At 29.5% G+C, this 21,068-nt stretch overlaps 1 protein-coding gene across 3 annotated transcripts in view; it reads left to right on the plus strand.

Moving 5' to 3' along the window:
• Positions 1-21,068, plus strand: part of NPHS1_1 (nephrosis 1, congenital, Finnish type (nephrin)) — a 171,635-nt gene that overhangs the window by 91,894 nt on the left and 58,673 nt on the right. For all 3 annotated transcript variants that reach the window (XM_051214808.1, XM_051214807.1, XM_051214809.1), the window contains 3 exons: positions 14,275-14,460; positions 16,330-16,551; positions 17,720-17,920. In XM_051214808.1, coding sequence (XP_051068000.1) covers positions 14,275-14,460; positions 16,330-16,551; positions 17,720-17,920 — 609 coding nt within the window. The remainder of the gene's footprint in view (positions 1-14,274; positions 14,461-16,329; positions 16,552-17,719; positions 17,921-21,068) is intronic.

The raw sequence follows: 21,068 nt of genomic DNA on the forward strand, positions 1-21,068 counted from the left end.
ATAATTTATTTAAATAAACTGATCTAAATAAATATTTGGTTTTTATTTGTAAAGCACAAAAAAACTGTAACAGTATTCTTGAGTGAAAAAGTTAATAATTCTTGGAGGGTAAAATGGAAATATTTAGGGGAAATTCAACAGAATGATATATTTTGTGCACGTTTGTGTTTGTATGCGTGCATACATATATATATATATATATGTATGCATGTATGTATGTATGTATGTGTGTGTATGTATGTAGATATGTGTGAACATACATTACACTCTAATATCATTACACACTAAGTGTTATTTTTTTATTTTGTATCATATTACAAAACCATCATTTAACTCGACATACAACTATTAATTAACACCTATGTATACCAACAGTTATCGTTTATCAAAAGTTGAGAAAGAAAAATCACTGATTAAAATCTGGATATTGAGATTATTCGAGTAAGGTGTTTTATTATTATTATTACTATTATTATTATGATTGAAACTAATGAATACACATATATATGGACTATGTGTGTTTGATGTGAAATTATTGCTTCTTTGTTTGTCTGCTTGCTTGTTTTTTTTTGTCATCTAGTATATAACTTATCTTCATTTTTCTTTTTCTTCCAACGATTTCTGTAAAATATAGAAAAAAAATTGCAGAAACGAAAATGAGAAAGAAAGAAAAAACAGAGATAAATATAATAGATTAAAAGATAATGTATCGAATATTGTTTTCTCTTTTTTTTATTTATTCACTTTTGTTTTTACATTATCAGATTGTATTACTAGTTCTATGTTAAAATGAACCTATATGTAACATTATATTTGATTTGAATTGATAAATGCATACATAGATTTATGATATTCAAGTGGGTTATTTTCCTTTGTTATTATTGTTGTTTTCTTTCAATAGTTTAGATTATACATATAAGGGAATGATGTTTCATGGTATATTGCACAATTTTAATCTAACAAACAATCATAAATAGATCATATAGAATCTTTCATAATGTTCAATATAATTTGAGTGAAAAAGTAACATTACAAATGTTTCATATAAACAGTAATTTTATCTAATCTGAAGTGAATTTATCATTTCATATTAAATTGTCAAGTTTATAATACATTAGAACTCTTTATGCATTACTGTAAATATATTCATCGGATATGTTAAACTTTATCCCATTTTTTTCAACGTATAGATGAACTAGTATTATTTTGATTTAGTAACCTATTTATTTATGAATGACTTTAGAAAAAAAAAATAAAAGTAATTTCAGCCAATTTGTTTGATAAATTTATTCATGCTGAGGAGTCCCACAATAGGACGAAACGGCCATCCAATGCTTCCAGGTTTTCCATGGTGGTCTAGTTTCAACTGACTCACGATCTTAATATCCACAAAACCTATCTGAAAAATAACATGGACAAATTTATATTGAAAAAGCTTATTAAGACTGATGATCTGTCAATTGTTTGAATAACGTTTATTATCACATAACAATGAATATAGTATGATTGGCATCAAATAATTTTGTTACTGAGCAAATATCAGATTAATTATTTATTGTATAATTTTATCTCATATACTATTAAGTAAATCTGTAACTATCATTACCAAAGTTTGCTTTGATAATTTCGAATAATAATTATTATCAATAATGCCTTTATTCAATATCATATTTTCGTACAATATAGTATCCCAAGCACAAGGTATTTCAACAAGTCACTTTTACAAAAAAAAGAAAGCAAAGAAAAGGGCGACAAAAAAGAACTGAATCTGTACAACTTTCCAAATTAGAGATATGTTTAAGAATATAGATTATTGACTAGGTTGACTCTAAGAATCTGTTCGTCACAGAATATATTTCCTAGGTAAGTTATTATAGAACGTTTATACTTTTGCCTGTGTGCATGGACTTTAATGTAATTACGTCTCGTTCTACCAATAGATGTAGAAAAATATACAAGGGTATTACAAATATATTAGTTAATTTATTAAGTACATTGAAATTGGTATTTTGTACCCATTCCGTTCATATCTACTAATAATTGAAAGAGTTTCCATTTTGTGATTATTACTACCAAGTATTGAATCTATCAACATATGTTATTATATTTCTTTTCAACTACTGAATCTTTGTAAGTTTTCTAATTAACTAACTATGGAATGTATGATTCATGTCTCATTCTGCTTGTATCACATCAGATGAATACACGCTAACATTTTTTTACTGAGATGAGGATTTACGATTCGTTTATACAAACATCAGAACGTTATCCTTTACAATTAATTCATTAAATAAAAATCAATATGTAACTCATATATATATATATATATATATATATATATATATTGTGTGTGTGTGAAATGTTATATATTAAATAATGGAGTAATATGAATGTTCAATAAAATACTTCATCAGTTAAGTAATATAAAAATGTAGTCGTAAGTCAATCGACAAGTTACCGTATTTAATAAATCTTAGAGTTTATCACATTGACAAGTCATTTAATTACTTCACTTTACACTTTATATTGTCACCTAAAAAAACTGATCATCCGCTTTTAAAACAATATAAACTTAATTTCTTTACTTAAACTATTTATATAATAAAAATAACTTGCTTTTATTAATTTCTCATTATATTTTACAACAGCATGATAACATTCACCATATATTTTTTCTTCCTTTTAAAATTATCCGCCTATCCTCTTTCTATTCCCTCACTTTTTTTCTTTTGGTTATCATATAACTTTTAAGATTAGAAGTGACGTATGTCAGTATTATAAACCCTCTTAAATACAGCTTTTAACATTTCCTGTATACATATATATATATATATATATATACTACTTTCTTTCGCTTTTCAGTTCAGCTCAACTATAGTCTATGTGTACGTTTGCTATTTTTGTAATATATTATTATTAAAACAGGTATTGTTAAGTGAATGATATAAAGAAGTAAGCAGAAAGAAAAGACGTGAACAACAACAACACTCACACACACCCATACATACACTAAATTAGGCTTGAAATGGTTGAAAATAAATTTTTACTACTAAAAAAACACAGAACCTTATTAACTGATGCATTAAAACACTTATTCCTAATTATTTTACTGACTTTTTATGCATCGATCTATCTATCTATCTATCTATCTATATATATATATATATATATATATATATATATATATATATATATATATATATATATATATATATATATATATATATATATAGTTATAACTACACATCATTGTTTAACGATAAATTACATAAGTACAGATATTTGGTTAATATTCATCTTCATCATAGAGTAAACACTGTAGGAATGAATGAGTAAAGAGTGAGAAAATAAAATAAAGAAGCATAAGAGAATATTTTGTTTCGTTATTCAATTATTATTATTTTTTAATTAGACATATATTTATTGGTTTGTTGTTATTATGAATAATCATTATTATTATTATTATTATCTTTCATATCGTGATTCACAATTAAGAGAATTAGGGAAATATTTACAACAAAGACATTTGATGGGTGTAACATTTTCTGGTTTTACTAGTTTTAAGACAAATAGAAACATTCTGAAGTGTATACTAATCTCATTTCAACAAGTATCATAAGAATAATATCGAAATATGGATTATCATCACAAATTATTAAGTTAACTCATGATTTATACATCAACGAGTTTTCAGTTAACTAATTTATTATCAAAAATAATTAGAGTAAAACATTAGAAAATGACATTTGGGAAAGTTTTTAGTTAAATATATTATCATGCAATTATTTGACTAAATGTGTTTACTTTAATAAGTAACTTGTTGTATATTTTAGATAGTCTAACTTACATTAGTTATAAGTTTGTCTCTCTATTTGAATTTTTATTTATTGTGTAAATTTAAAAACTATTGTAAGGTGTGTTATATTATTACTTGTTCAAATTAAAAACACATTTAACATTTAGTAGGTGAATTCATGGATCGATTGAAGCTAGATCACCATGGAAAGACTCGAAGCATTAGACGACCGTTTCATCCTAGGATGGAAATCCTCAGCAATGAGCATCCACGATCCCCCACCGTGAGACTCGAACTCAGAACCAATCAATCTTGCGTGCGAACGCTTAATTTTTAAGCAACGATGTTAATGTTTAACTTTAACCAATCTACCGAATTGAGTCACCGTTCACCCTTGTCATTAGTGAGTTACTATCTCATAAAAAACCGGGTTAAACTCCAACGATCACGGCTTCTCATTAGAACTCCAAGACCGTCACAAATGAGCATATAATGATTATAATCAGAGAGTGGTTTTGTGAATATTATAATAATCGATAAATTTGCATAACTTTCTGTTATTGGTATTTTCTTTTACAAATGATTATCTATTTATATTATGATAAACTAAATTGAATCCGTTAGTGAAAATATTGAGCATCATAGTTTTATGTTATTCATTTTGTTTGTGTTATTATGAAATACTTAAGATTTGGTTTTATGGTTGAATAACGAATAATTTATGGTTTATATAACTGAATACTTATACATAAAATCATACTGTTATCATAAAAACAAATAGAGTAGTCCTGGTGGAATATTGGATTAGATTCAGTTTCTGCTCTTTAATGTTAATGTCACAAATTATAAATACAAATATCTATAAAATCAGTAATTAATTTATTGTCTCTTTGAAGAGAATCTGATCATTTCAATAATAAATGATAAATAAAATAAGATTTTTGATCAGCATTATTTTACATTGAAGTTATATCATCTTCAAGATAAATAAATTACTGATGATCTGAACACTTCAGTATACGACAATTTGTTACTTATATTCAAACTGATTTTATAGGTTATATCATTGGATGGATCGAAATTTACACAATTAAATAGACTGTCAGATTAGCTAAAGTACTTTTTGGTCGATACCATAGTAGACGATTATTAACTACATAATACAATAACAAAAGCCAAAATAATTTCTTAATTAAGGTTCCTATTGAAGTTTATCTGTTCCAGTAAATTCTCAGTCAAAATAAGTGATTGAAATAAATGAGTTCTGTTAGTAAACATTATTAGGTGTTAGAATAAACGTGTTAATTATGGAATACAAGAAAAACATCTAAAGCGATATTAATCTTAATATGAACTTTCATGCCGTAAATAACATGACGGAAAATGACAGTACTTTCAAAAATCTCACTTCAAAATTTATTTAAAAAATGATTTTAATTGAATTCATTGTTTTGTTAGCGTATTGACCAATTTATCCTTTCATAAAAGGGTTTTCGATAAAACTTTATTTAAAAGTACTCAAGGGTAGAAGTGTTTTTGGTATATTGAATACGCAAGAAGTATGCGTGCATTCACACTTGTATTATTTAAAACTCGGACATACAAAAACTTCCCCCAGGAGCTCGATATCAAATGAAATAAATTTATATGTCGATGTATTAGACCATCTTCACAATGAGAAATTCATATTTCAATCAATGAATGTAGAACGATTTCATAGACAACGATTGATCAATGTTAAAATAAGGTTTCATAAAGCGACAGATAGATTAATTTCACTATTCTTATTTAAAGCTTCACTTACTTATCTTCTGCTCCCCTTCGAACTATGGAATTAAGTGTATCATATCAAAAGTGACAGATGATTGCATATTTGTTAGTTTGATCCACTTTTTAGTAAAACATTGTAGTTTATATTAAACATTTGTGATGTTGCATGAAATTTCCATCATGAATCTTTTGAGTGGGAATAGTATTACATCTTCAGTTGTTTAGAGTTAAAAGACATATAATTATCAGGATTCAATTCAGTCAAGCATTTATATTGTACTGTTGTCTCAAGGTTGTAGAAGCTATGGGATTCATCCTATTCAAAGTTTTGTGAGAACATTATTATACAGTTCCGAACTGGAACTAGGTACTTACACCAAACACCACGGTACCTTTGTGTCTATCAATTTGTTGTGATTTTGGGATAAGAACTGCCTTTGGGATAATCTACTTGCCCCCTTACATTTGAAATTACATAGTACATCACCGGACACTGTTCTCAAAACTTGATCAATGCCTGAAATTACCACATTATTTCCATTTATATAATATATACAAAATACAGTTTTATATTCGTAAATCGGAAGATAACGAGTTTAAATCTTCACGAGTATCTGAGAGGAAGATTCTGAAAGGTTTTACCAAGACAAACAGAACCAATTACAAAATTGAATGGATATCTCAAAAAAATTATACCTACGGTCATACAATCATTTTGAGTCTAGAGTCTAATTTTCATTCACTGATTTAAACCTGAGAAGAGAACATCTAAAAACTCAAGGCAGTGTTGAAAATCATTTTTATACCCATTTATCTGCTAAAAAGTACAATTAACTTTCAAGCTACCAGTGTTGTAGTTTTCTTATGTTTACTCTATAGTGAACGAGAACACAAGTGGGGACAATCGGATTTATTTAAATACAACATAACAGAACATCTTTTTAAAATTTGAGAACCATACAGTAAATAATTCATTTGCAAAATGTGAATTAATTGTCACAAACTTGACTGCCAATCGAACGTCTCAGAATTCACTGTTCCTTCATTTCCACAGCAAACATTCTCTGTTCTTTCTCTCTTTCCTTCGATCTTCTTAAACTTCTGCCGCCAGGCATTTCACTTTCGATTGATGATACATTTTACTTATATCGGTCGACAACAGTAGCACACACCAAAACTTCATTATTTCCTACTTATAAGTACGTTTAGCACGATGAAGTCAATTTACTTCTTCTGATACTGTTATTGGTAGTGCCGTTCCATCGATTTTGTTTAGCAGTATGGGAAAACTGAAACCTTTTTTCAAATCCAATTTTCATCAAAAAATATTTTATATAATATTATTATTACTACTACTAAAACTCCTATTACTACTGTATAAATCATTTAGATTATAAAATCACTTTTCACAACACCACCAAAAATGGATAATGAATTAGAGAGTGAATAAAGTTTACAGTAACAGTAAATAGTAAAGATTGTAATGCATGTCATGACAAGATTACACTTGCTTACAAAACTACACAGATACAATTTGACAGAAAGAAACAAAATAAAAATAATGATTATATGAGATGAACAAGTTAATCAAATATTGCATGCTAGACAAAATATGCCATCCAAATCCGATTAGCTAATCAATTTTACTTGTTTAAAGACATAATAAAAATAATTTTTTTACCTAAATTTAAAGAAAAAGAAAGAAATCAGCGAAATAAACGTTGTTTTAGTTATTGTTTCCTATTTAAATAAGACTAAAGGAAAAAATTCCGGAGAAACATTTTAAGATCATTTGTAACTAATAGAAATGCTTATACTAATAGTACAATCACACGTTGTCTAACATGAAAACGTTGTAATGCTATTGTATATCGATTTATTTTTCATTAAATCTCTTATCTCTATTAAATGATATAATCGTTTTGTCTAGTGTTTCCGAATGATTTCGCGAAATGTTAGGAAACTGGTTGTTGCTATAGATACAGGTCAAATTATAAAATAGGTGGTTGACCTATAAATAAACTACGATAGAATATTGGTTTATTAGTGTCCATTAAATGAATAATGTGCCCATATTTTATGAATTAATTTCATCGAAATTTAACAAACGAGTTTAAAGTATATAATAATGAATGTTTTAAAATGGTAACCAGGGTAATCTGTTCTTAACATCAATATGTCAACCACTAGTTGGCAATATATGTGTTTTCTGATAAATTGTTTCAGCGATTTTAGATAATGCTTTATTCTCATCACAAAAAAATAAACTATGCAGTGTAGTTTAATATGAATTTAACACTAAAGAACATGACAAATTCCCGGTTTATTTAGTTTACTTACTATTGAATAGTTTAAAGACTTTTGTAATGTTCTAGAAATAGGATAAACACTGTTCTTTAATCCTAGATACAACCGGCTTTAAAGTCACCTTGTTACTAACGCCGTTATAATCAATTTTTTTTTTAAAAATTTGTATTCTTTAAATTCGTATGTTTATCAAAGCTCGTATCATTATTTACAGAATATATACATAATCCATTTTGTTATTTCATATTCTCTCGCTTTCATTTTCTCTACTCCTCTCCTTTTTTTTCAGACGTTTTCATGACAGCCAATACAAAATTTCAAAACTTAAATTATATTGCTGTTTTTTGTTCTGTGTGTGTGTAAAATAACTTCAGCTTAGAGTTATATAAGTTAATCAATATGAGTATTTATTTATTGAGGCTTATTCTATAACTTAAATTGGTGTTTTATTTCTGGGAAAAAAAAACACCTAAATGACTGCAAAACGAAAGATATTTGTTAGTAGAAATTTTCAATTACAAAATTCATATAATGGATTCAGTTTAGTTAAGCAACCTTTTAAAAGCGTAAAGCATTAATCTGCTGTTTTGCCCTAGAATAAAACTCCGGGACAGTGAACATCTTTGATCCAAGAGGAGATTGAACCCTGGATTTTCAGATCTTATAACTAGTGCATCACCTTCAAATCATTGAGGTGACATCCACCGGTTCATTTCAATCACACTTGTCAAGGTTGAACACTATTGATCATGCCTGTTGATGAAACTCCTGAATTTATCTCTCAAGATTATTTCTTCGTTTAAAACATCACTGAAACTGATTAATGATAAAGTAATTTAGATGTCTGTTATATTGTGTTTATCTTAATCAAATTGTTGGCGATTCTCATTAGCGTAGTGAAATACGAAATATGATTGCAGAGCAAACTATCTTTTGATGTTTTTAATTACAGTTTATCTAAATATTAAATCGATTGAGTCAGTCAATTATGTATAATGTAGGACCAGTTACATATAAGAATCAGTCCAAGTTGCAATACCACACTAACACAAAAGATGAGAATACCAATTACTTCAATAGTAATAATAAATTAGAAAATAAGATTGCCTATAAGCATATAACACAGGAGAAAAGAAGTAGTTTGTAAAAATAAAGGTATAAAGTAATTTTAATCTCACGGTTTAGGGAAAAACAAAGAGTTCATACACTTATGCCATTGTGATCGATTTTGATCCATGTCACCCAGAGTCTCAAATCACTGGTTACGACAGTCGCGTAAATTAAATATTGTAATTTGTGAGTAGGGAAAAAATTTTTTTCTTGTAATTAATTACAAGTAATGTATTCAGTAATTAAATATCACTGGTTCCCAACATTGACATATCAACATACATTGATTTCTTTCCTACTTGTTCAATAAACTTTATTTATTATTCATTAACTGATAATATTAATTAGGTATTTCATTAAAATAGTTAAATGCTACTCAGTTATATGTCATCCTATTTTCTCATTCAGTATCATTATTAAGTCTTTGAAATTGTTCCGACTAATTTTAAAGATTTTATTATAACTAAAGATGGGTATTAAAGAGGAAGAATGTGTTTATTAAATCTCAGCGAAATAATTTGAAGTAAATCCGATGTTTCGCCTGGCAATCTGGTGCAAGCTTTTTCAAGGAACACAAACTGTGCTTGAAGCACATTCCTAAATCCTCCGATGATGTAAGAAAGCTTGAGAACAAATCAGCGATAGCATTACACTCCATTGAATCGGGTCATACAGTTGATTTCAGTGGTACAAGAATCATTCAAAAAGGCTTTAATTCTTACAAAGAACGGCTAACAGCCGAAGCCCTACATATATGGGCCAGTTCAAACAGTATTAATAGGAGAGATGGAATACAACTAGCTGTCCTACGGCAACTAATAATTATTAAGTAAACCTGAACTCCTTATTCCATTTGATCTGTCTATATCATATTAACTGATCAACGGTTTCAAATCAGTTAGCTTATCTGAATGTGTTAAACAACTGACTGGAACATTAAAATAACACAAACCTTCAATTACAAATACATTCCTCTTTGAATTCAGTCTTTTATCTTGTTTACTAATCTTATTTATTTATCTTAATTTGATGCACGCTGTAACATTTTTGATTCATTTCATATATATAATGATATGTTTTTCTTAATATACGCAGTCCGAAGACAATATATAGTTGAATGAAATTCCTTCTCACTTATGTATACACACAATCTGTTATCTTAACACTTTTCGTTTCATACCACATGTCTCTTACACATTAATGTAAACACCTACTTTAAACATTGTTCACGTTGATTGGATGACTTATACAGTATACAGTAAACTAGAGAACCATGTACTTATTTATATTCGATGATTTTGTTGTTTGATTATATTTTTCTTAAAAAAGCTTGGACCAGATTGCCAGGCGAAACGCTGGATTTACTTCAAATTCTTTCGCTGAGATTTTACAAATACATTCTTCCTCTTTGATGACTCACATTAACTCGGCGCCCAAATATTGTTTAACTATTCGTCCAAATTTGGACGGAAGTTCTTATTTAAAGATGAGTATATCATGTTAAGAACTAAACAAAAACAACTCATGTATTCGACTTAGATAAACTTGGAATATATGTCAAATAATATTTATACACAATAACAATGAATGTATAAAATCACTATGATTAACAATCTATTTATACTTTATTTTAAATAATGAATTATAAAGATCATACTTCAGCTGAATAAGCTTGATTGTCTACATTCAAGAAGCCATAAACTGTCGACAGACTAAATTGTAATGAATATTACGAAATAGATTTTTTATTTATCATACTCTAAGTAAACTTTTTTATTTAGGGCGATTTAAAAGAGAAAATGAACCATAATATATGTAGACATCATATAGTAAATTAACAGTATTAATTGTACTTTTCTATTTTCAGTTGAATGATCAAGCAAATTAACTGAATAAATATCAATATAGTTAGATCTGTATTTACAATAGAAATGAAATCTTTTTCAATGCCTAAGATATATATCTGTCTCTAACAAAAATATGATAATCATTTTGAAGAAAAGGGCTTGAAAAACCAGTTAAAGTTAAGTAAGTAAATATCTAGACAATAGTGAAATCTTATGAACAAAATGTTGTTCGATGTTAAACGATATTATACTAAGGATTAGTGAGATATTCAAAACTGGAAAGATAAAGTTAAGCTGTAACGAAGAGTAACTTCTGAAGTACATGTAACCTGAGATAAGTTTTCAAAGTCACAATTTCATTTGTAAATTTAACTGGACTAATCGATACACTTAAGAAATTTCAATTAAAACAACAAAATCCATGCAATTCTTAAATAAAATGATTAAATTTAAATCAAACAATCTTTATTGTTTATAACAGCATACTGTTATCTAAACATAAATTTTCAATTGACTAATAAGAAAGAAGCGTTAAGAACATCTATTATAAATGAACTGTTCACATTCCCAACACAACCATTATAGAACTCGTAGTAGGTAGCTAAGAGTGAACATTTATGAACAGTTTTTAAAAGGAATAAGGTATTAAAGGTCATTGGATTAATAGTTAAGATAATATTCTAAATTATATCTGAGTGTTATGAAGTATTAACCAGTTGGTTTTTCATCCTTTTGGTCACGTTATGCTTAGTGAGACGAACATTGTTTATTTGAGTAGTGTTTCCTATCATGTTTTGTTATGACTATTGATACCCTTATTATTTTTTGTTTATATTTTGAAAACTTGATCCAATGAAAATTACTCCAAAAAAATCTTAGATTTAATCCTTTATGTGTTATTCACTGGAAAATTGTGATAAACAAGAGACTAAGATGAAAATATATTCCAACATTCAATAGTTTTCAATGTTTTTGTAGCTGATTTTTAGCCGTAATAAATACTATATTCAAAGATAGATAGTGGCTGGCAGTGGAATGCGGGACGCTGATTACGTCCTACTCGGGGTTCGTCAGCTGAATATACCTGCATCTCAGAGTTGATTTTTACTCCAGCGCTCAGTAGCTAAATAGATAACATGATGGAGTTTAAAGCGAGTGGTACTGAGTTCGAGCCTTGGAGAGAACATCAACTGTAGGATGCAGGTACGTCTAGCTGACGAGTCACAAACAGGAAGAAACGTGTGTACTGAATTCCATTGCTAGCCATTATTCATCTTTTCTTGTAGTACTTATGAATTAGGGCAATATCGAGGCAATACTCACAGTACGCATGTATGCTAATAAGAGAATGATCGATTGCAGTCCTAAACATTAATGGGAAGATTCAAGTAAACAATATTAAGTGAATTTAATGTTACATTCAGTTTAGAAAAGAACAGGTTATCACACTATCTGTGAGAAAAGACCAGTTTTAAAGATGTATTCACTTTTAATAGTTGGAATAATACCTGTGATTAAGGATAATATTATTAATGTGTTATTATCTGCACTGAAATAATGTATAAATGCGCAATGTTTCATGTTAAAGTATGCATCATCACTGACAGATTCTAAGAAGTAAAAATATCCAATAAGTTAACACTTCGAATGATAAAGAAGTAATTCGTAAACTTTCTGTTCATCATGTGAATATGACTGATTTATGGAATTCTCGAAGTATTTCATTAATAAACACAAATCACTTAACTGATCTTTTAGTTTAATTAGATCAATCTACAATTTTATATCTAACTTAAAACTAAAATAATAGCATGTTATTATTCGACCATTTAAGCACAGTATTATCAGGGGAATAACGGAATATCAGTCAAACGTGAAATATATTTATTATAGATGCTTTGTTTCCCAAAAGATAAAGAAATACATCATGATTGAATATATATGTAATTTGGGTGATTCAATATAAGTTTTGATTCTATTGTTATATTATCTGTAATGGATGAGATGAAATCGATTAGTTTCAGCCAATCCGCATATGTATATATAAAGCCTATAATTTAAAGAAAACTTACCAGTGACTAATGTTCGTTTTTTACTCTATTCTATACAAAATATTTCAGAATAAATGAAAATAAATTGCCCTGAGAGGTAATAGTATGTTGATGTTTACACTATAGACACTTAAAATGTAAGGTTATTGATCGTGAGATAATGGATAAGGATTTAATAATCAGTCTTTTCACATATTGTTACATGTGCTAAGATGAAATGACATAACTGATTCATTTATGTTATACAACTTGTCAAACACCAACTTCAACTCTTAAGCTTATTAGAAGACTAGTATTTGAACGAAGAATATTGTTTTTGACAAATTCTCTTCAAGTTCTACAATTATATATCCAAATTAATAATCCAAAAAATGGCCAGGTTAAGGGCTAAGTACATCGTTTAAAGCATGTGAATTTAGGATTGTTACTAATTTTTCATACAATATATCCTTCCATTAAACGTTTGACCGAGTTGTAATTGCACTATTATTTCTCTTACCTTATCTCACCCTTATTAATTTTGATCATGGATCTTAAATTTCACTTAACATATACGCAGATTCAAGTTAACATTCTATATGAGTCATATCAACATTAAGAATTTTATTGTCATTTGTTTACCAATCCTAAATTCACATGCTTTAAACGATGTACTTTGCAGTTAGCCTGACCACTTTTCGGATTATTAATTTGGATATATAATTGTAGAACCTGAAGATAATTTATCGAAAAAAATATTCTTCGTTCAAATACTAGTCTTTTAACATGATAAGAATCTTTAAACGATTAAAATGTTGTGAACAACCTATTGCGTTGAACGAGCTCAACGTGCTCCTGAAGTCTAACGTAAAGTTCACTGAAGCGAAAACTACTCTTAAGTTTATTGTTTAATATGCACCATTAAATGTCAAAATACAGTCATCAACTAGTTACAGTATGGTAAAACACAGGCAGAAAATCCTATGACAAGAAAACAATATTATTGCTTCATCGTTCTCCACCACATCACTAGTTTACATGGCATCCATCGCAGCTAGTAGATCAATTTTACAGGTATCAATACTTAAGTATAAACTTCAGAGGTTTCATTTAAAAGCGTATGTTTTCAGATAATTCATGTCCTAAAGTACATCATTAAAAACAGATTGCAATGAAATATTTATATATCGCACTGAATTCGGCTTATCAATTTAAAATTTGTCATCATTCAGCAACTATGTACAACATTGTGGTTTGATACATTAGGCAGTTATCAATGATGAAAGTTTAATGTTCATTAACACAAGTATATTTAATGAGAATACTGAATTTTTTCCAATAATGTTACATTTGTTTTCTTTTAAATTTTACTTAAAGTATGAAGGTATTAATTTTAGAATTCATAATTTCCTAGGTTATGATCGTTCTATACCGGGTTACTCTAGATTCAGAATAATTGGTGATGTTGGACGAGGAGAGCATACATTACAAATTACAGATGTTCAACGTGATGATGCTGGAGAATATGAATGTCAAGTCACTCCAGTCCCAGTTAATAATCATCCATTATTAAGAAGAAAAACGTATCTAGAAGTTCTTAGTAAGATTTAATTGAAATGTTTCTCATTGCAACGGTTTTTATTATAATCTTTTATCACACAGTTACTGACTTATTTTAAATTTGTTGTGCACATCATTTTTAATTTGTTCAGCTGCGTCGTTGGTGGTTCGCTTTGTTTAGCATCCATTAAGTTGATTAATTCAACAACTATCTAAAAGTAAACAACAATGATAATATGTATTATGATAGGGAAAAAACATCCGATTTCATATTTGTTAACCACTTATCCATGTATTATGTATTAATATGTATCATTATTAATGTACTATGAGTATTAAACCTTTGTAACAATGTCATCCAAACAGCAGATAATAAGTATTATTTAACTATTTACAATGTTATTAGAACTGTTCACTTTAAATGATAAGAGGAGGTTTAGTTATCAATACAACAAGGTGTACAGGTTTCCGATGTCTTCAACAAAACTCAAAGTTCAGTTTTTCAGTACCACTGTTTTAAAAACTGTTTAAGTTGCATAGTTTCCAATATAATCGTAATTTAGGACCTTACAAAATCTTGGTTTAATAATCACAGATCATCACGAGAGTAGTTCTGGTTACAAAATTTTTCTTTAAATCATGATCGTACAAATCAATAAGTTACTTTCCTGTCCCCATCCTAATGTTGAAAATGCTATTAAATACATTTTGAATTTAGTTTAAACCAGTTTTGACATTTTTATAAGGATGGTTAAAATGTAACGAAATATTGTGAATAGTATTAAAGAAAATGTAACACAATAAGAAGAACTAGAAGCTAGATTTTATCATTTCGTTGAAGAGGAATTTATCAATATACTCAGGATTATTTAATTTCTGTATATGCATACTTCATCAGCATGTCTTCAACGAAACTCTGGTCTGACATCAGAATCGATTTCATAACTTTCTTCATCCATTTAAAAGTTCAAGAAAATCAAACAATTGGCTGAGATATGCCTATAATAGTTTGATTTTACTCCAAGTTATTCTGTTAATCTGAATTTTTAGTGTACCCATACACTAGTTGGGTTTTCTACCTACCAATATATAAGTTACTTTAACTTAATTATTCTTGTTTATTAAGTTGAGGAAACAGCCATTTAACTGACTAAAATCTACAAAACAGAAGTGAAGTAATGATGGGAATATTTTCTCTCACAATCGATTTTGTATCAAAAGTCTTAGTCGCGCTAAAAATAGGCTACTATCAAACCGTACATTTCATAAGATTCGTAATTTAGTTTAGCTACTTACATGTTTCCCGGTCGAATTTGGTTGCAAGCTATTCTTCATAATGACATCAACTAGTATAACACTTAAAATCATCATACACCGGACTACATTTTATTCCGTCCTGTCTTATTACTAGACTCCTCAGCATTCCGCATCTAATATCTCGTCCACAGGACTCGTACCTAGGACCTTCGAACTTTAAAATTCTAGATCACTGATAATGTCTAGCTCCAAACAATACATGATGTTGTGTGAGCATTTTCCATAGTCTTTGAAGGATAAATGCCCCACACCTGAATAACTTATTGAATTATTGAACTTCTCAGTGAGTCTGACAACTTTAGACTTCTTAGTTCGAGCGAAACTGTATATATTTCCAATTTCCGTGAATTACTCCCTGACTGTCAGTTCCTGTTCATTTGTTATCATTTCTGGAAAAAAAAGCCATTTCCACAAACTATCACCACAGTGTATGGTAATTTTTGTCACTATGATGTTTTACATTTTTTTAACACATTGTTATGAGTCACTTTCTCATGACTAGTAAATACTATAGTTACAAATCCCAAAACTAATATAAAAAATAATGCAAGACGATAACAAGTTTTTGTTTACTTTACGTGTTTACATTCAGTTAAGCCGAATGAACCACAGATTTTATATCAAAATATACAGTTACCCGACAGGAAATTGATCATATCTCAACCAGATCCTATTTTGCGTATTAGTTTAGTTTGTTCTGCAGTTGGTGGCCGACCAGCTCCAAATTTCAAATGGTTACTTAACCGTCATGAAATACCAAATCTGGAGGTAAAAACTAAAACACCGATGAGTCCTAATGATGTAGTCAAAATGAGTAAGTCATTTACTTTAACTGGTTACTTTTTCATTGAACTTGCTACTCTCGTTTGATAAAATAAACAGTGTAATCTTGAAGCAAATATAGATTCAGTGCAAACAAACACCTAACATACGTATTACTATTTGTTTATATACTTGACTGATAGTATAATGCAGATCATCTAATTTAATCACTGAAAAATTCCCATTATATTAAAACACAATTGTATGAACGAAGAATTTTCTTTTCGATAATTTCTCATCAGGTTCTACAGTTATAAATCCAAATTAATAATCCATAAAATTGGCCAGATTTAAGGCACAGTACATCATTTAAAATTGTAATTTACTTAGTAATTCTTTTAAATGAAGTTAGGTTACCTTTTCGATGGTCATCTGATACATCTAGTAATAAAGCCATAATTGATCTACCCTTATGAAAACAATAACAAATGCAGAATTTGACAGGTATATGCTAAATAGCGTTTGAAATGCTTCATGTGCATATCAACTGATTCAAAGATTTATTTTGAACCAGCTTTTCCTTACATGATTATAGAACAAACAAAGCTCTCTTCTAATGGAGAAAAAATATATGTTAATTTATATGTATATGAAATGTATGCAGTGTATTTATGTAAACTACTATGCAAGAAGCAAGCTAATTACATTACTATCTATCAAGAATAAATTATTTAATCACTTGAAAATAAACAACTCTATAATCAAAATGACACTTCATTTTTGTAGTGAAAGTATTTGAACATTTTATTAATATCAGTGATCAGTTACAAGAAATACTATGAGGCTATAATTTCATATTTGCAATGTTGAAAATATATTCGATTATTGGATTAGTTAATGTAAGAATGAACTTCGAGATTTCAGCTCAGTGTTATTCAATAGACTTGTTAGTTAATTGGTGATTTTATAAATGTACGTCAATGCATACTGAAATGCATTTTTAAATAGCAAATGTGACTTCATTAAGGAAAGTATATTCAAAAATCCTTATCACAAAATCTCTGTATAAAATGCCAAATAAGGAACAGATTTCTTATAACCACTTAACCAACATGTTTACAATGTGAAAAACTAATGATCACAAGTTGTATTTATTTTTACTTACTTTTAATGAAATTCAGAGTATTTCTTATATGAGTTTACTTCTTCGTTTCTTCCAGATAATTTGCTCAAAATTTGGGGTAAATTACATCCTGTTATCAATAATAAAGAGAATGATGAACAATCAAGTCTAAGTATCCTTAAAGCTGGTTTAGAAGATGGTGATGAAATTGTATGCAGTGTGTCCAACGCTGCAACTCAAATAAATCATGATCCAATGAAACGTAATTTATCGATAACAATTATTGTAGAAGTTCATAGTGAGTTGATGACCATTTTTCTAAATTATTTCATTGTCTTTTGTTTGTTGAATTCATAACAAATAACAAATCGAATAATTAGACAATTAGTTATTTTTAATAAGTATTGACTTTGTAATTATAAGTAAGTAAATTTATTTTACAAAGATGAAGTAATTCTCCATAAATAATAAGAAGTGACAACATATACAAATGCTTCCTCTCATTATATTGTATCTTACTAAGCATCAGGAATGCTAAAAGATAATGCATGATATATAAATGCGATCGACTATTCAGCCGAAGAACATCTCGTAAACTTCTTTAAGTAATATAATTTTATAATCAATTTGGAATCGAGTTGATTGTGAAACAGAATAGTACGTTTATTATGATCATGAAGATTACGTAACAGTCTTTCAATAACTAGACCTTAATCCTATTTTATAACATTTTATAATGCTAATACTGAATTACGGTCAAGGACAAAGAAGGCAGGACAATCACTGAAATTCAACAACAGCGGAACAGATAAGTAGAGAACTTCGAGAAACTCCTGAATATGCTAGCTCCAATGAATCCACCGGACATCGAAGCAGCACACACAGATCTTCCTATAGATGTCAATCCACCAACGACGGAAGAAACCAGAATGGCCATCAGACAAATCAAGAGCGGGAAAGCAGCAGGACCCGACAACATACCAGCTAAAGCACTGAAGTCAGACATCGAAGTAAATACGAACATGCTTCACCTTCTATTCAAGAAGATTTGGGAGAAGGAACAATTGTTGATGGACTGGAAAGAAGGACACCTCATCAAGTTTCCAAAGAAAGGAGATCTGAGCAAATGTGAAAACTACAGAGGCATCATATTACTGTCAATACCAGGGAAAGCCCTCAGCAGAGTGTTGCTTAACCGGATGAAAGACGCAGTAGACGCCCAAATTCGAGATCAACAAGCTGGATTTCGTAAGGATTGGTCGAGCACAGACCAAATTGCGACACTACGGATCATCGTCGAACAATCAGTTGAGTGGAACTCGTCACTATACATCAACTTCATTGATTATGAAAAGGATTTGACAGTGTAGATAGGAGAAAGTCGTGGAAACTTCCTCGACACTACGGAGTTCCTGAGAAGATTGTCAATATTATCCGGAACTCACACGACGGACTATAATGCCAAGTCGTGCATGGAGGACAGCTGACAGATGCATTCCAAGTAAGGACCGGAGTCAGACAAGGCTTTCTACTCTCTCCCTCCCTCTTCCTCCTGCTGTTCGATTGGATTATGAAGACCTCGACATCTGAGGGAAAACATGGCATACAATGGACAGCTCAGAATCAATAAGAAGATTTGGACTTCACAGATCACCTAACCCTTCTATCTAATACACACAAACAAATGAAGATAAAGACAATCAGTGTAGCAGCAGTCCCTGCATCAGTAGGCCTCAACATACACTAGGGTAAAACCAAGGTGATCAAATACAACACGGAGAACAGCAATCAAATCACTCTTGATGGCGAAACTATGGAAGATGTAGAATCCTTCACATACCTGGGCAGCATCATCGATGAACAAGGAGGATCAGATGTAGATGTAAAGGCAAGGATTGGTAAAGCAAGGGTCGCATTCCTACAACTGACGAACATATGGAACTCAAAACAACTTTCAACCAATATCAAAGTGAGAATCTTCAATACGAACATCAAGGCAGTTCTAATGTATGGAGCTGAAACTTGGAAAACTACTATAATCATCATCACGAAGGTACAAGTGTTTATAAATAGCTGTCTACGCAAGATACTCAACATCCATTGGCCGGGTACCATCAGCAACAGCCATCTGTGGGAGAGAACAAATCAGCTTCCATCTGAAGGGGAAATTAGGAAAAGACGATGGAAATGGATAGGACATACATTACACAAATCATCAAACTGCATCACGAGGCAAGCCCTAATTAGGAATCCTGAAGGGAAGCGGAAAAGCGGAAGGCCAAAGAACACATTATGTCGGGAATTAGAATCAGATATGAAAACGATGAATAACAACTGGAAGGAGCTGGTAAAGATAGTCCAGGACAGGGTTGGATGGAGTGTGCTGGTGAGCGGCCTATGCTCCTTCACGAAGAGTAAGTAAGTAATATTGAATTAAGTAACTTCTAGCCGAGCTGTTCCCTATTTTGCTTCAATAATATATCATTTTTAGAATAGGCATACAAGAATGAGCTTTTTATAATCTCAAAATCAGTATACTTGAACTGTTTTTTAATTTTTCATCACCAATGATTCAGTTATTGAGAATGTAAGGAAAGTCAACTATGTCCCTGTCTAAATAATTAAACATTGATATTGATGTGATTTATATCACTGCTTTGTTTTCCATAATCAATGATGGTATTTTAAGTATAAAAGTATGATTAATACCACGTATTAGAGTATACATCTAACAAAAATCACAAAACAATTGTTTTGTATCAGTCTCAAAATGCAATGTAACGATATGAATAGACTAGTAGACGAAGAATGTCATAGCGTTTTACATTTAGAAGTAAAAAAATAACATATTTTTTGTCGATACACTACATTATCTGAGCATTACTATGGAGTTTTACATTTTCAGTCTATCTTGTCGCCTTTCACTAAACATATATATATATATATATATATATATATATATATATTCATTTTAGACAAGCAACAGTTCAGTTATTGTTTCATTGTTTTACGTGTGTTTGTCTAGTGCTCAAAGATAACTAATAAACATTAAACCAATCGTTGTACCTGATATACTTCCCTTCATCCATATACTGCTATTGCATATCTACGAAAATTGTCTGGAACATGAAACATGATTTTGGTATGAAATAAAGTTAACTCAAAGATAAGCCAATTAAGTGGATAGATATTTTTATATAATGGCAGTGTAATGATAAAAATCAAAGATTAGTTCTTATCATTTAATAATGTTATTGTTAGCGGGAGCTACCACCTTCAGATTGGTTGCATACATTTATAATATTTTTCAAAAAATCAGTTCATTGAAACCTTGTTCCCATCAACCTGAAAATAAGGTGTCTGTATATTTATACAGTCTAAAATCTAGTCATTCTATACTAAGATGAATAGATATTTGTTTATTTGTAAGTTTGATGATTCAAATT

Source organism: Schistosoma haematobium, chromosome 2, assembly GCF_000699445.3.
Source record: "Schistosoma haematobium chromosome 2, whole genome shotgun sequence".
Lineage (NCBI taxonomy): Eukaryota > Metazoa > Platyhelminthes > Trematoda > Strigeidida > Schistosomatidae > Schistosoma > Schistosoma haematobium.